This window comes from Dromiciops gliroides, chromosome 2 (assembly GCF_019393635.1).
Source record: "Dromiciops gliroides isolate mDroGli1 chromosome 2, mDroGli1.pri, whole genome shotgun sequence".
Taxonomy (NCBI): domain Eukaryota; kingdom Metazoa; phylum Chordata; class Mammalia; order Microbiotheria; family Microbiotheriidae; genus Dromiciops; species Dromiciops gliroides.
In genome coordinates this window covers 396,512,369-396,530,301 of record NC_057862.1, presented here as the reverse complement: position 1 = coordinate 396,530,301, position 17,933 = coordinate 396,512,369, and the positions used below count along the sequence as shown (strand labels likewise).

At 43.0% G+C, this 17,933-nt stretch overlaps 1 protein-coding gene across 1 annotated transcript; it reads left to right on the top strand.

The window, feature by feature from the left end:
* Positions 1-16,783, top strand: DNTTIP1 (deoxynucleotidyltransferase terminal interacting protein 1). Its single transcript, XM_043988815.1, has 13 exons — positions 1-221; positions 391-461; positions 1,740-1,836; positions 5,358-5,456; positions 7,460-7,528; positions 7,827-7,883; positions 8,765-8,823; positions 9,857-9,902; positions 11,505-11,563; positions 11,708-11,768; positions 13,268-13,339; positions 16,181-16,236; positions 16,365-16,783. Exons 1-13 carry the CDS (start codon positions 117-119, stop codon positions 16,501-16,503), a joined length of 990 nt encoding a protein of 329 aa, XP_043844750.1. The 5' UTR covers positions 1-116; the 3' UTR covers positions 16,504-16,783.
* The last annotated feature ends 1,150 nt before the right edge of the window (positions 16,784-17,933 follow it).

Below are 17,933 nucleotides of genomic sequence, written 5' to 3'. Positions count from 1 at the left end.
CGTTAACGGACTCGTTTCCGGCCGGTGGCTGAGGGGCTGGGCTGGACCACCGGCTTTAGCGGGGACAGCTGCTGGGGTGCCGACGGCGGCCTGGCCGAGCGCGGGAGGGAGGGACCATGGGGGCCACTCGGGATCCGGAGCAGCCGCGGGGTCCCAGTGGAGCGGAGCGGGGCGGTCCCGAGCCTGGTGACGAAGGCTCGGCGGGACAGCTGGTGGTCACGGTGAGAGAGGGGCGCCGGGGAAGGGGGGCACGGGCCGCTCGGGCTGGGCCAGGTCGAGGCCTGCCGGGTCAGGGAGCTAAGCTGGAGTGGGAGGCTAGTACAGAGAAGGGACCCTTGCCCATCTGGGATCGGAGGCGCAGGGGGCTCACCAGCTCCTTGATTCCCGCAGAACCCCTGGAACATCATGATCAAACATCGGCAGGTGCAGCGCAGGGGCCGCCGCTCCCAGATGACTACGAGGTGAGCCTGTTGGGCCCGGGAACGCTGCGGTGGCACCGGCACCAGCCGCCTCGGCCCCCTCCCTCTCCCGCTGCTGTGGGGTGGGGGTGCTCAGGAGAGGGGGGGACGTTTTCCCCGCTAGAGGCTGGGAAATGACCTTTGAAGAAGTCAGGAGGGCAGACCAAACTCCATGTATGATGTAAAAGAAAGAACACTGGTTTGGTAAGAGAAGATCCAGAAAACAAGCTGCCTCCGTTTCTAAAAATGTACAATGAGTTGTTTTACCCCTAGGTGACCTCCAAAATTCCTTCCAATTTAAATAATCTTGTATGTGCCCTTAGACAAGTCACTTGTCTTCTCTGGACCTCAGTTTTTTTTTTTTCTCTCCATAAAATGAAGGATTTGGAGTAGTTTCCAGTTCTAGAGCCTCTGACATTAGGCAAGTCAGTTCCCTTAACTAGATCTCTGTTTCTTCCTAGGTAAATTCAGGATGACTTCTAGGGGCATTAGATGGCTTAGATGGGTTATAAGGGTATTTTCCATTCTAACATGCTGCCCCCCCCCCATGTTCCAAAAAATGCAAGATTATAAAATAAGGAGGGGTTAGTTGATGACCAGCTAGTAAGTTAGCCAAGTCCTTCATAGACTTCCCCATGCCAAAATCCTTTTTCACCTTGACATAAATCTCCTGGACTCTGTCAAGCATTTATGGTAATGAATGACTAATCTTCAGAACTTCACATGTGTATTTGGGTTTCTTTGGATTTGGAAGAAAATAGAACCAAAAGTCTGTAGGCTGTAAGGCCTAGTTTATTTATGTCCCAGTACCAGCATCCTTCCAAGACAGATCCCAATGAGGAGTTGATGGTTGGATTTAGATTAGTCTCCCAGACCAGATTATAATCTCTTTCAGAGCAAGGACTGTATCTTAAATTTAGAATGCCTTAAATGTGGTAGATACTGTTTATTTAATGACTGTGAATTTGATAAATCTGCTTCCTTTAAGATTAGGTACTTATTTAAAGAGCATTTAATGAGAGCAGCTAGGTGGCACAGTGGATAAAGCACTGGCCCTGGATTCAGGAGGACCTGAGTTCAAAGCTGGCCTCAGACACTTGACACTTAATAGCTGTGTGACCCTGGGCAAGTCACTTAACCCTCATTGCCCTGGAAAAATAAATAAATAAATAAGGAGCATTTAATGGAGGGAAGCCATGACAAGAATCATTGACCCTGACAGGACAAAGATGAATCAAGCATTTGAAACTGGTGTGATAATTTCCCCTTTTTGAAATGCAGCTTCACAGACCCTGCCATTTCTATGGATCTGCTTCGAGCTGTCCTACAACCTAGCATCAATGAGGAGATTCAGACAGTCTTCAACAAGTACATGAAGGTAAATGAGGTTGGAGGGAAAATAGGCAGGGAAAGCCTAATAGACCCATCCCCACCTACACACCCTGTTTGCTCGGATCTAATTTACATCAGAATCACAGAATCTGAGTCTTCCCAGGATGCCCCAGTCCACCTAATCCAACTCATACACGTCAGAAACTCACAATCCATCTATCCTAGTATTCTGTTGCTAATAACCATAAGGAAATGTGCCATGGGAAGGTTTGGTTGTCTTCTCTGACATCAACCTTAAAGGATATATCAGTAATAAAGGTGAAACCCCATGCCCTAGTCAGATGACATGTGGAGCTCTTCATTCAGTTTTAGGTGGATCATATTTGAGGCAAGATATCTACTAATTGGAGCACATCCAGATGAGGGCAATCAGTATGATAAAGGGACTGGGGTGGTTGTTGTTCATTCGTTTCAGTCACGTCCAACTCTTCATGACCCCATCTGGGGTTTTCTTGGCAAAAATACTGCAGTGTTTTGCCATTTTCTTCTCCAAAGGAACTGGGGACTATGCCATAAAAGATTAGTCTGAAGAGCCTGTAGATTTTTAGCTTGAAGAATAGAAATCTTCTGAGGTTACATGATAGATAGACAGACAGACAGACAGGTGTCTTTGGTTATTTGAAGAGCTGTCATGTAGAAGAGGAATTAGATGTATTCTAATTAACCTCAGATGACAGAACTAGAAGCATCAGGTAGAAATTGCAAAGGCAAATTTGGGCTCAGTATAAGGAAAATGTTCCTAACAATTAGAGCTATCCAATGGAACAAACTCCCTTAGAAGGTAGGTAGTGAGATTCACATCACTGGAAATCTTCAAGAGGAGGCTGAATGACCATTTGGGGCTATTTTAGTAAGGATTTCTCTTCAGGAACAGGTTACATTAGAGGCAATCAGAGGTCCCTTTCAGCTCAGATTCTTTGATGAATCACACAGCTATTTATGGCTTTGTCATTGATTCACTAGTATAAGCCCTTTCTATTTTTTGCCTGTAAGGCTTCTTATGGTAATGAATTCTGTAACTGTATTACCAATTGTATGAAGTAGGATTTCGCATTTAAAAATCTCAGATTTTAGAGGTTACTGAATCTCAGAATTGAAGGGGACTCAGGCTGTCTAGTCCAAAGCTTAAACTGTGGGTCCTGGCCCCATTTGGGGTCATGTAACTGAATGTGGGTGGTTATGAAAAATTTGGCAACATTAAAAGGTTCTGTATACCTATTTTATATACCTATATACCCTGGTTGCATAAAAATGTCTTGGGTGAAAACAAGTCTCGGGTGCAAAATGTTTAAGAAGCCTTGGTTTGGTTCAGTCTATCCCTGAGGAAGAATTTATTTACTACATAGCTTTTGTTTAAGATCTCCATTGAAGAGGAACTCACTCCCTCCAAGTCAGCCATCTTTATTTTTTGATAGCTATTGGGAAATTTTGCCTTACCTCAGTTCTAAGTCTGTATCTTTGCCACTTCTATCTATTTCTTTTAGTTCTGCCTTCTGGGGCCAAACTAAACAGAATGATAGTCTTTCGGGGGCAGCTAGTTGGCGCAGTGGATAGAGCACAGGCCCTGGAGTCAGGAGGACCTGAGTTCAAATCTGACCTCAGACACTTAACACTTACTAGCTGTGTGACCCTGGGCAAGTCACTTAACCCCAATTGCCTCACTAAAAGACAAACAAACAAACAAAGAATGATAGTCTTTCGAGTACTTGGAAGACAACTATCACAGTCAATCTAAATCTTTGCTTCTTCAAACTAAATGTCCCCATTCCTTTGGGAGGTCTTCTTGTGGCATGAACTTGAGACTTTTCACTGTCCTGGTTGCCCTCCTTTGGGTATTTTCTTACTAATTAGTTAAGGTCCTTCCTGAAATACAGTACTCAGAAGTGCATATAGTACTCCAAATAGGGTCTGACCCAGGCACAGTATATATATCAACACTCTCTTTTTCCTTGTTCTGTGCCCTCTGTCTTTCCATCTAGTGTTACCCCTTGCCCAGTGCATGAGTCCTTTCTGTGATATCTCTGATGGATAACCATACAGCCTCTGCTTGAAGACCTCTAGAGATGCAGAAGAGAAAAAATAGTAATACTCTGCATTTTAAGCATAAGACTGCCATAAACAATTTTCTCTTCCTTTACCTGTTTCACATGATGAAGTGGCCTTACTCCTTAACCAAAGGCAACCCATCTACTCCAACAGACTGCCCCTGTCATTCCAGCTCTTTCACTTATTTTCAATCTTTTTTTCTACTGACTCGTTTCTTATTGCCTACATTCTCATGTCTGCCCTGTCTTCAAAAAAACCCTACATGATTCTTCCATCTCTGCTATTGGCATTAATCTCTTTTGCCCTTTGTAGCTAAAGACCTCAGGGTGCCTCCACTTTTTGTCTTCTCACTCTCTTCTTAATCCCTTTCAAACTGACTTCCAAATTTATCATTCCACTGAAATTGCTCTCTCCAAAGTTACTGATGATCTTTTAGTTGCCAGATCCAATGGCCTTTTCTCAATCCTTCTCCTTGACTTCTTTGTGGCCTTTGAACTAGTAGATGGAAAAATGGGAGAGAAAAAGATTTAAGATGAAGAAAAGATTATTGCTTAAGGAGTAGCCATTCCTGAGGGCATAGGGGAAGGCCTGGATGGAGTTAGGATGAAATTTTGGGGTGCGAGGGTTGAGAGGGATGAGAATGAAGAATCAAGGGCTAAGGGTATGTAATATGGTTTAAATGGTGATCTACAGGAATTGAGTCACTGGAATGTTAAGGATATGACCAGGGGTGAGAATGTTCATGACTGAGTGGAGGGTGCCCCTCCTCTCCCTCAAAGGACAGGTGAGGCAGGAAATGGGAGGCCTGAAGTCGAAGGAAGGGCTGCTCTTGCTTGCAACAGGGGTTCTTCATATCCCAGTTGGGAAATTGATCACCCCTTATGCCTGCAATGCACAACTTCCTTTTAGAATCCTTCTCCTGAAGGATCAGGTCAAGTACCACCTCTTCCATGAAGCCTTCCATGATTCCGGCAGCTAAAAGTCCCTCCTGAGATTTTCTTTGAATACTTTGAATCTTTCCTTTATCTCCATTATACCCTACCCAGAATTAAATCAATCAATCTCTCTCTCTCTCTCTCTCTCACTCACACACACACACACACACACACACACACACACACACACACATCCCTCCACCCAGCTTCCCAATAAAAGGTAACCTCCTTGAAGGCAAAGACAATTGTTCTTTATCTCTGTAATCATAATGCCTATACAGTACCTTGATTATAGTAGTCACTTAAAAAATGTCTGATGAAATCTGAAGAATCTCAATTTCAGTTTGTCATTGTAAAAGAACAAGCCTCTTCTAATGACTCATCACCCTTCCTGGCCTTGTTAGTTATATTCTTCAAAGAGATGAGCAGAACTACTCCATCATTTACTCGTTACCCTGACTGATGATGGACAACAAGGTAGGGGTGATGGCAAGGCCTTTGACCTTTTCCTTGGTATTCTCTCTAGTTCTTTCAGAAAGCAGCATTTAATGTCAGAGACAATGTCGGAGAAGATGTTGATGCAGAGCAACTGATCCAGGAAGCTTGCCGAAGTTGTCTGGAACAGGTAGGAGCTCAAGGAGGTGGGGGCTATATAGGCTGAAACCAAAGCTGTCTAGGGCCTTGCTGAATGTTGAAAGTCCATCATCTGAGAGCTTTCTGATAACACCTGTCAAAACTATAATCCAACTAAACTCTGAGACTAGTAGTTATATATTCTGAAGCAGCCATCAAGGTACTAAACTTCAACTCAGAATAGCTGAGGTCTATATCATCTTTGCCACCACTGCTTGGTAGATGATATTAAGATGGTCACCTTCCTTCTCCATGTGTCAATTTCTGCCATGCTATCATAAAATGTTAGGTCTTAATGAGACCATGGAGATCACATAAACCAGAATTTTCAAACTAATATGGGCACCAAACACTTTGGAATTTAAAATGTTGAAAGACCAATTTGGGCATTCAGGAGGTATGGAATACTCCTGAGATAAAAGAAGGGTGAGATGAATCTTGATGCAGAATAGAAGAAATTAAGCCAATCTTCATACTGAAAAATTGCCATATGGATTAAGTGCTTCTGATGTGTAAATTTAAATTTAATGTTAAAAAAGAAAATAGTGTCATGAGATTTTCTAGTAAAACCCATGCTGTCACTGTGTGACACTGGGCAAGTCATTTAACCTTTCTGATGAGTTCTCTCATCTATAAAATGGGAGTGATAATACTTCGGCTACCTACTTCACAGGGATATAGGGAGGGAAATATTTTGTAAATAGTAAGGTGCTGTATGAATGCGTACTGTTATTATTAATAACAGAATTGAAACCAGAACTTACTCCATTCCAGGAACCTTTTATGCTGCATTTCATGGGGACTATAATCCCCTCCCTTTTCCAGTCTCTTTAGAGACTGTAAATCCCTGCAGGCTCTTTTAAGAGAATGTGCCTACTTCAGCCCAATGTTATTTTCCAGTTACATATAAAGATAGTTTTCAACATTTATTTTCATAGGATTTTCAGTTCCAAATTTTCCTCCCACCCTCCCTTCCCTCCCTCCTCCCCAAGACAGAAAGCAATCCAATATAGGTTATATATGTGCAGTCACACTAAACATATTTCTGCGTTCACATATTGTGAAAGAAGAGTCAGAGCACAAGGGAAAAACCTCAAAAAGGAAGGGGGAAAAACAGTCCAAAAGTAGAAACGGTATGGTTCAATCTGCATTCATAAACCACAGTTCTTTTTTCTGGATGTTGAGAACATTTTCTATTATAAAGTTCTTTGAGGGCAGCTAGGTGGTGCAGTGGATAAAGCACTGGCCTTGGATTCAAAAGGACCTGAGTTCAAATTCAGCCTCAGACACTTGACACTTAACTAGCTGTGTGACCCTGGGCAAGTCACTTAACCCTCATTGCCCTGCCCAAAAGAAAAAAGAAGAAAAAGTTCTTTGAAATTGTCTTGGGGGCAGCTAGATGGTGCAGTGGATAGAGCACCAGCCCTGGATTCAGGAGTACCTGAGTTCAAATCCGGCCTCAGACCCTTAACACTTACTAGCTGTGTGACCCTGGGCAAATCACTTAACCCCAATTGCCTCACTAAAAATAAAAAATAAAAAAATTAGATTAAAAAAAATAAAATGAAATTGTCTTGGACCACTGCATTGCTAAAAAGAGCCAAGTCTATCACCACTGTTCATCACACAGTGTTGCTGTTACTGTATACAATGTTCTCCTGGTTCTGCTCCTCTCAGTCAGCATCAGTTCATGTAAGTCCTTCCAGGTTTCTCTGAACTCCTCCTGTTCATCAGTACTTTTCACATTGATTTTTTAAAACTTTGTGTTCTAAATTTTCTTCTTCAATGTTGTTTTTAATGGTAATCAAAGCATCACCTAGAATCTCTCTATATTAAGACATCAGCAGTCAAAGGTAGAAAGTTCCAAAGAGATGAGTGCTAGGACACAAGTGCTATAACACTGGTATAAATCAAGCAAAGAGTGAGCTTCTCCCCTCCCCCCCCCCCCACCACTCACCTGTTAGATTTTTTTTTTTAATTGTCTTCTCTTCTTAGGCTAAGCTGCTGTTTTCAGATGGGGAGAAAGTGATACCCAGACTGACTCATGAACTTCCTGGGATGAAGGTCAGAGCTGTTTTGTCCTAGAGCATAAATGGGTTAGAGTGGCCCAATTTCAGGGAGGGTTAAGCTTCCGACACTAGCTGGGAATTCAGTCTGACTGTCCTTTAGAAGCACTGGAGCTGAGTAGCATAAGATACAGTCTCTGGCTGGGACCTAGGGAAGATGCCATCCTACTCCTACAAGGGGAGGTCCTGGTCAGTGACTTATGCCTATAAGTCTTACCTGTGTAGCTTCATCAGGAAGTCCTGTGGTCTCCTCTGAGACTTCACTGCCCCACTGACTTTCCTCTCTCCTTTCCCAGCGAGGCCGGCAAGCAGATGAGGAATGTGCCCATAGAGGAAGCCCTATTCCAAAAAAGGTAAAAAGAAAATACATACAAAGGGGAAGCTCTTTGTGTTCTACTTAAGCCTGGATGGAGACAGATCTAGCTATCAGTCTAGACAGGAAGGCCTCTCAGTCCAGGGAGGGGTCAGCCCACCCATGGAAAAGGGTATGCATTCTTTGAATTGATAGCCCAAAGCACTCTGGTATAGCCCTTCATTTTAATATATCTTGCCTCCAAATTCCATTAACCAATTAGATTTGATTGCTGTTTGGCGAACCACCTAATGTTTCAAGGGTATATAAGCTGTGAGCCCCACCACCAGGGTTGTCTTTGGTCTGAGAGAGAGAGGGCCAGTGGCCATCCTTTTATTAATAACCTGCTAGCCTTATTAATAAAATGATTCAATTATCCAGAAAACAAATATACAACACACACATAAATCACTTGGGCCTAAATGGGAGGTATTGGGCTTCCAAGAGAACCTGGACATCATTCCTTTGTCCCACACTCCCCCCAGCCCTAATAGCAGAACCTTCAAAGGTATGGCCTTTACCTAACCCCTCATAAACACCATCTAGCTTCTGAAGTTCTGATTTCTTTTAAAAACAACAAAATAGGGGCAACTAGGTGGTGCAGTGGATAGAGCACCGGCCCTGGATTCAGGAGGACCTGAGTTCAAATCTGGCCTCAGACACTTAACACTTACTAGCTGTGTGACCCTGGGCAAGTCACTTAACCCCAATTGCCTCACCCAAAATAAATAAATAAATTAATTAATTAATTAATTAATTAAAAGCAACAAAACAACTCTAGTGGTAGAGATGGCCCAGGGTAAGTTACTGGGCAGAGGAAATCCAACCTGGCTCAGACTCTGGAGACAAAATCCCCTTGTGACAGGTCATTTTCTATTGCAGAGGAAGGGACGGCCTCCAGGACACATTCTTTCAAATGACAGGTCAACCTCAGGCATGGTGTAAGTAGGGATTGGGGTCTGGGACTTTCCAGCTGGTGTCTAGTATGTGGAGAAAAGAGGTCAGGGGAAAAAGTGGGGGAGTTACTTCATGAATGTATAGTTGAAAGAACAGTGGATTTGGAGTCAGAAGGACTGACTTCAACTCCCACCTCTTTCTTATAGTAGCTGTGTGACCTTGGGCAAATTACTTTATCTGAAGTTCCACTTCCTCATCTATAAAATAGGAAATTAATGAAGCCTGCTTTACCTGCCTCACAGGGTAGCTTTGGTGTTCAATTCAGACTGGATGTAAGGCACTTTACATACTATAAGGTGCCATATAATTATCAGCTGTCAATAGTAATCAAAATCTGAATCAAATGAGGGGGAGAGGAGGAGGGGGCTTTCTACACAGTTGAATCAGATTCAAGGGGCAGCACTGGTGAGAATCCCAAATGTTTTAATTAACTGGGTAGGAGAGATAAAAAAAGGTCAATATTCATCCTTGGCTTGTGTGTATAATACATTACATTTTTTATGGCATGTTTGTGTAGATTATCCTATTTGCTGTTCACAGCAACCCTAGAGGAAAGTAGTACAAGGATTATTATAGTTTTCTCATTTTAAGGAATAAAAAAATTTTGAGGCATTATACAAATACCACTAAACACAAAATTAACCCCTATCACCCCCCAAAACAGTCAAGAAAAACATCATAAAAAAGAGATTAATGCTAGTACATACTACCATACACTTGAGTAGTTTTCTATTTGTTAAAAGAAAGAAAAGATGAATGCTCAACTTGAAGAAGTTAGTACCAATATTATCCATTATGTTCAGTCTGAATTTTGTACAGGGATTATATCTCATTTTACAGATGGAGAAACTGACAAGTGCACAGCACTTAAGTGATTTAGCCCACGTCACTCAGCTAGTGACAAAAATGTGACTCCAAATGGCTTCCGGTCTGATGCTCTGAACTAAAGTGAAGTTCTAAAGTCCTGACAACTGACCCTGCAGCCTTTCTGAGCTGATTCTTCTTTTTCCTTACCAGGTGGAAACCAAAATCCTGTGAACCAATTCGGAGGGAGGGCCCTAAGGTATAGTATCTGACTGCGACAGTGATGAGTGGCCCAGATTAAGCCCTGGTTTCTGGCCCCCAAGGACTCTGGAGTTACCCCCCTGTGGGATATGTGGATGGATGAGGTGGATCAACAGCTTACATGTCTATAGCACTTTAAAAATTGTTTCTCTCATAAGAAATCTGAGGTATAGGTAGTGGGGGCATTGGTATAATTGTTTTGTAGGTTAGTTAGCAAGAGAAGTGACTTGACTTAGGTTACTTAGTAATTGTCAGAACCAGGACTTGAACTCAGGTATTGTTGATTCCAAATTTAATGCTTGTTCCAGTACACCACCCTGAGTGGGAGTGAAGAACAAGGCTTGCTTCCCTGTTGAGAAAACTTTCTCTCTCTGCTCCATAGACCTTAAGCTCACTGGCTTGGTAATGGACAGGGCTCCATGAATTCCAGGCATTCTATAAAATATCTTCTTTTCCTCTAGCTGCCTATCTGAATTACCCATCCAACTCAAGTCCTGTCTTCTCTGAAGCTTTTCTGTGATTTATTTCAGTCTTTGTTAATATCCTTTGCTTCCAAAGAGGAATGTTATCTATACTTTTTATCTATAAACTAGGATTCTGCACCTGCCTGCTATTTTGTGATGTTCTGTGTTCCTCTCACTTCTCCAATGAAACTGTAAATCCCTTGAGGCCAAGAAACCAATATATTTACGAATCTTCATTCACGGAGCTGGAGGGCACATAGTAAATGCTCAAAAAAGTACTTGAATAAAGGCTGGAAAAATAATAATCTTTTCAGTGGAAATACTACTAGGCTTCAAGTGAGGTGACCTTGTGTTCAAATCCTGGCACTTAGTTGGACATGTCACCTAACTTCTGAGCCTCAGGTTCTTGTGTGTAAGCTGAGGAAGATGAATTAGAGGGACATGTTGATCTACCTTATTTCCCATCATCGTAGAAGGAATTTTCCTCTAATCTCTTGAAAACAACCTTCAGCTAGAAACAGGGGCAGCTGGTGGCAGCTTCAGGGCACTGGCCCAGAAGTTGGGAGGACCTGAGTTCAAATCTTACCTCAGACACTTATTAGCTGTGTGACCCTGGGCAAGTCACTTAACCTTGATTGCCTCAAACATCTGGGGCCATCTCCTCCAGTCATCCTGGTGTATATCTTGCCACTGGACCCAGATGTCTCTGGCAGAGAGAGTGAGGTTGGTGACTTTGCATAGCACTCCCTCACTTAAATCCAATTCACTGCAAGTCATGACATCACCCCAATGTCATGGTCCTCTTCCAAAACAAAGAACAAATAGCTAGAAACATCAAATATTCAACCGGTCTTTGGTACAAGAAGCACCATAGGCTTAGTGAAAAGAGCATTAGACATGGATTCAAGTTTCAACTTTGCCACTTCCTAGTTGTGTGACTGACCAGATCACTTCCTGCTTCAGTTTCCTGATTGGTAAAATGTAAGCAGTGATAATATTTATACCTTCCTGCTGTGCAAGTCTGTGATTAAAGCATTTTGTAAACTGCAGAGCTGTCATAACTGATTAATTAAAGGTCGAGGTGGCATCTGTCCTGCCTAACATACTCACCTTCCACTTCTCTGCTCTTTACACAGTGGGATCCGGCCCGGCTCAACGAATCCACTACATTTGTGCTGGGATCCAGGGCCAATAAGTAAGAAGTTAGACTTTGACATTCCTGGGAGGGGGAAGGACAAGGGTCCTACAACTGGCAAGGTCTTGGAAGAGGACACTGTCCTTCTGTCTTCACCTTGCTGGAAAAACCTTGACTCCATTCCCCCATTAATGATTGTTTCAGGGCCCTTGGCATGGGAGGCACCAGAGGGAGGATCTATATCAAGCACCCACACCTCTTTAAGGTAAGTGTCATGACTGCCCCAGAACATTCCCTTCTGGAGTAGGAGGAAACAGTTGTCAAGAAAGGTGGCATAAGGGAGCCTCCAATGGAGTGACTATCCTGTCCTGGCTGTGCATGTTGCAATGGAAAGAATAAACTGGAAATAAAGAGGCACCCACTTCTAGGCTTAGCTCTGCCACCAATTCAGCATGGGACCTTGGGCAAACTGTTTCCACACTGTAGGCCTCAGTTTCCTTATCTCTGAAATTCAGCATTAGACCTCCAGGGTCCCAGCTCCGATAGGCTAGGATTTCTATGAAAATGGGAAGAGCTAGGGCTAACTTCAGTACAACAATTTGTCAGCACATGCCACCATTGAACACACACAGTGCATGCATTTCTCTACTTTGTTCCTGCCCACTCTCCCTTCATTAAAGCTTATTCTCTGCCAGTCTCTTATTGTTATCACCTGTTATCTCCCCCCACCCCACCCTTACCCCAACCCTATCTACAGGCTGGAAAACTAGAATTCAAGTGAGAATCTGAGCCCATCAGCAATGTGGGACAGAGGAAAAACATGATTGTTAGAAATTTTCTGTTATTTTGCTTTAATCTAATTGGATTTTATTTTGTTATGGGTGGAATTATAAAGGGCTGAAGGGATCCTAGGGAAAAAAATGAAAAAAATTGAGAGCTACAGGGTTGACACTAGTATCACCTCATAGGAGACACACTCACCAATACCTGGTAAGTCTGTTTCCATACAAACCTAACAACAGTGGATAAAAAGGCAGTCTGGTGGTGTGAAAAAAGAGATTTGTAATTAGGAGATGAATTCAGAACCCAGCTTCCACATGAGCTATGTGGTCATAGGCAAGTTCCTTTATTTTTGAACATCAGTTTTCTTTATCACTAGGATAGGATCACTTATACCTACTCTGCCACCTCACAGAGTTGTAAGCATTTTGCAAACTTTCATACTATAAAAATAAGAATTTTTATTATTATTGAAAGGAAGTTCAGCATATTCCCCTTTTAACCCTCCCCCACCCTTAACTATTTTTCTGTAAAAGTTTCTTGTGTGGCCAGATGATATTAGAAAAGCATTTTACAAGGCTAATAGTAAGGATGTGTTTGGGCTGGGCAATGCTTAAGCATGGCACTCAACCTACCTAGCCCTGACATACTTACCACACCCTTAGCAAGACACAACTCAAAAGCCTTCATGACTTCACCCCAGAGAGCAGCCTGGTTTTTGAAACCACCTGTGCTTTGAAAAGGTAGAGAAAGGCTATGGGGCAGATGTGGCCTACCCTGCTGTGGATCTGACCTGTCTGCTTTAGAGTAGTTATTGGGAACTGCTTATGTGAAAGGCTCAAGGACTGCCTGTTGCTACCTAAGACCAGGATAAGCCTGTGTTTCTCCATGAGATCTGCCAGAGGGAAAAGGGCTTGGGGACACAGATGAGGAAAGAGCCAGAACAGACTGATCTCCCCTGCCCTGTGGTTCCCTTCCCTACAGTATGCAGCTGACCCCCAGGACAAGCACTGGCTGGCTGAACAGCACCACATGAGGGCCACTGGTGGCAAAATGGTGAGTGCCCTCTCCAGGGGCTGCTGAGAAAGGGCCTCTTGGGACCAGGGTCAAAATCAAAACTCGCTTGTCAGGTCTTCTTTGGGGGAGGTGGGGAGGGGAGGGCTACTGACCCTGAGGAAGACATATGTCTTCAGCTTACAGACTGGAGATCAGTCTAGAGTGATCTTATCATCCCCTCTTTTTACAGATTACTAAAGCCCCAAAATAGTAATCATCAGAAGTGGGCTTTGAGGCCAGGTGCTCTGTCTCTAGAGTTAGTGCTCTTTCCACTGTCATACAAATGGTATAATGCCACTCATGAATCGTGGCTCTTTGTAGCTGGTAACTTTGGACAAGTTGATTAGCTTCTCAGAGTCTCAGTTTCCTAAATGTGAATGATACTTGTACTACCAACCTCATAAGGTTGTTAGGAAGAAAGCCCTTTGGAAACCTTAAAGTGCTAAAGAAATGAGAGCTTCAGTCACTTACCAAGTGCTTACTAAATACCTGCTATGTTCCCAATACATTTGTGCTCAGGACACAAAGATAGAAAATAAAAACACCTTTGCCACTGAGGAATTTAAATTCTCTTGAGGAAACAAAATGTACTTATCTAAAAGAATAGCAATAATAATAATAATAATGATAATAATAATAATAATAGCTAACATTTATATAGTACTTACAATGTGCCAGGCACTTACCGTGCCAAGTCCTTTACTAATATAATTTCATTTGATCCTCACAACCACCCTGGGAAACAGGTTCTATTATTATCCCCATTTTATAGTTGAAGAAACCAAGGCAGACAGAAATTTAGTGACCTGCTCAGGGTCTCCCAGCTAGTGAATATCCGAAGCTAGATTTAAACTCAGGTTTTCCTGACACTGGGCCCAGGGCTCTACCCCTGTACCACCTAGCTGCCCCTACTACAGAAAATGCAGATTACATACACAATAGATAGTAAGTAATTTCAGAGGGATCAGAAGAAAGCTCATGTAGGAGTAGCACATGATGCACTAGGGATTCTAAGGAATTCATTGGAGGGGGAACATTTCAGGTACTGATGACTGACTACCTGTGCAAAGACATAGAGGCCAGAGATAGAATGTTGTGTATGAAGAACAGCAGCAAGCAGGCCGGTTTGGCTGCGTTATCAAGTGTGTATAATGTGGAATAAACCCAGCAAGTTAGACTAGAACCAGAGCATAAAGGGCACCGAGTGCTGGATAAAAGGGTTTGTGTTTGATCCTAAACATAAAGGGGAAGCACCGGTCCTTCTTCATCAAAGATCTGAGCTTTGGCAGTATCACTGTGGCAGCTCTGTAATGGCTTTTTGAGAGGAGAGACTGGCAGAAAGGAGGCCAGTGAGAAAGCGAGAGGCAATGAAACTCTAAAAAAGGGCGGTGGTTCTGTGAAAGACATGGGAGTAGAATTGACAAGACTACTAATTAGAAATGGAGTCTGAGGAAGAGTAAAGAGTTAAGGATGATTCAGGAAATAGGGAAGTGAGAAGGAAGAGGCTGGGGAGGGGGGAAAGACTGAGTTTTCTTTTGTATCTTGAATTTTTAATGCTCATGGTATAGCCAGTGGCAAGTGTCTAGGCCTAGAACTCAAGAAAGATACCAGAGCTGGATATAGAAATCTGGGAGTCATTTTTATGGCAATCATAACTGAAACCACAGAAGCCGATGAGATCACAGAGAAAGCAGGGGGTATAGAGAGATTAAGCAAACATGGTCTAGGACTGAGCTTTGAGGTACACACACTGTTAAGGGGTGAGATATAAACAATAATCAAATAAAAGAGAGTGAGGAGGAGTGGCTGGACTGGTGGTTGAAGAACCAGGAGGAGACAGTCAGTGTCAAGAAAACTCCAAAAAGAGAGTATCTAGAAAGGGATGGAGAGTGGTCGGTGTCATGTTGCAGAGATGAAGAAGGATGAGGATTGAGGAAAGGCCATTAGATTGCTGATTAAGAGATTATTTGTGGGGCAGCTAGGTGGTGCAGTGGATGGAGCACCAGCCCTGGATTCAGGAGGACCTGAGTTCAAATCTAGCCTCGGACACTTGACGCTTACTGTGTGACCCTGGGCAAGTCACTTAACCCTCATTGCCCCGCAAAGAAAAAAAAGAGAGAGAGAGAGATTATTTGTAAATCTGGAGAGAACCATTTAGTTGGTTGATGAAGTCAGAAGCCAGATTACAAAAGGCTAAGAAGTGAATGAGATGAGAGGAAATGGAGGCAACAAGTGTAGATAACTCCGTGACTGTGAGAGAAAGGAGAAAAATAAGACCATAGCATGAGGGGTTGGCAGAGTCAAGTAAGGTTTTAATAGACCTGGATGTGTTTATAGGTAGCAGAAAAGGATTTAGTAGATAGGGAAGGACTTGAAAATAAGAAAAGGGGGGATTATCCTAATTCTCTTAGCTTTCCATAACTATTCTAGAATCTTAGGCTTAGAAGAGAGACCTTAGAGTTCCAACCCATATTTGAAGCATTCATTCCTGACACATTTCCTGAACAATAGCTTAAACACCTCCTATGTCAGGAAACTTGCTGCCTTCTAGAGAAACACATTTCACTTTCAGGTAGCTGCAATTGTTAGAAAATATTTCTTTATATTGAACTAAAATGCATCTCTAACTTTCACATATGGGTATTATTGTGCCTTCTGGGGTCATGAAGAATAAATCTAGTTCCTCTTGCATATGACATGTCCATCCCCTAGTATACCTGCTTTTGAGACTGGGCCCTTCACTGGACCAAAGTTTCTCCTAAGAGCCTCTGCCATTGTAGAAGCAGTGAGGGAAGCCCAAGACCCCTGGTAGCTTTGACCATTCTCCTTCTATGTCTATAGGCCTATCTCCTCATTGAAGAGGACATTCGAGACCTAGCTGCCAGTGATGACTATAGGTGAGAAACCCCTAAAACCAACCTCAGATCCCCCTGGTGTTGTTCCCATCTTCAAACATGATCCCTCATCTTTACTACCCTGTTATTCCATCCCTACCCCTCTCTACCCCTAACCATTGGCTCCCCAGGGGCTGCCTGGACCTGAAGATGGAAGAGTTAAAGCCCTTTGTCCCTCCTTCCTGGATGGCAGAGAAGATGAGGAAATACATGGAAACACTCAGGACTGAGAATGAACAACGTCCTAGTGAAGTGCCTCCCGAGACATGATGCCTAGCTCCTTGGTTGCCCCTGGAAACCTTCCTCAGATGTCCCACAGACAGGACTGGAGGCCAGGTGCCCCTCCTCTGACTTTTGGCACCTGCCTGGGGGAAGCTACACTGCTGCTCCTGAGCCTGTTCTCCAAGGGCATCTTTCACACAGGGCCCAAACTGGTTTGCGGCTGGTCACTGTTCAGCCCCCCAGAGTGGCATACTTGGTTTTGTGTTTTTGTGAATTTATTGGGTTGGAAAGCAGTTGAATTGATTTGTAATAAATACAGATGGTAGAACCTGCTGTGGAGACTAGTGTGTCTAGAAGAGAGCAGCCAGATGCCCCGAAAAAAAGGTGGGTATGGAAAGGAAGGCTGGTGGAGTCCCTGGCTCTCTAATGTGAGACTAGTAACAACAATAATAGCAGCTTATATTTCTATATTACTTTTCATTCAATAAATAAATATTTCTTAAGCACTTCCTATTTGCAGAGCACTGTGTAAGTGCTGGGGCAGATAGAAAGTTTAACTAAAACACCTTCCCTCACCAGAAGAAGCTCAGTCTAAGAAAAGATAGAAAAAACATGTCTATCCTTTATAATCTTTATCTTACTTCAAGACTGAGTCAAAGTATCACCTTATTTATGGAGCCTTCCTTGATTTCCTACCCCCATCCTTCCAGTTAGTAGTATTTTCTCCTTTCTCAAATTATATGCTTTTCTGTATAGGCATCATGATATAATGGATTGAATACTGGGCTTGGGATCATCAAAGACCTGGGTTCAAATCCTACCTCTGCACTGGATAGGACTTAGTAATTTACTAAGTCATAGATGGGTTCCAGCACTTATCTACATTGTAATGAAATCAGAGCTCCATCATCATGTGTATCTTACCACTCTCTTTGCACCCCCCCCCTTCCCCATATAATGTGTAAATTCCTTGCAGGTGGGGATTTTCTTCATCTTTGTATCCCCAACACATTTCCTTAAACGTACTTCCTGTCTGTTTAATTCATACACAGATAATTAGAATACATCTAATCTTTGAGACAAGCAAAAATCAAGTGCTGTGGTAGGCAAATATTCTTGTGCAATAGGTGGTAGAAGTAGCAGTTTCCATTTTACAGATGAGGAAACAGGCCTGGAAAGACATCACTTGAAAGTGATAGCTGGGACTCACATCCTGGCTCAGGTGCCTCATGCTCTTTGCAGTAAGACATGGCCCACTTTGTCTCTCCTCACTTCTACTCTACAAGACTGCAGGCTAGAGAGGGAAGCTATGTGCCTTCTTACCTTATCAACCCTTTTGAGCCCATGCCACAGACACTGGACAAACTGAGAACAGATGCAGGACATCCAGATGCAAAAACTTGATGGTCACAAAGGCCCATGGAATAATGAATAGACCCATGGGTATCTGTGATGGGCTGCCCCCCATTGGGGTCATT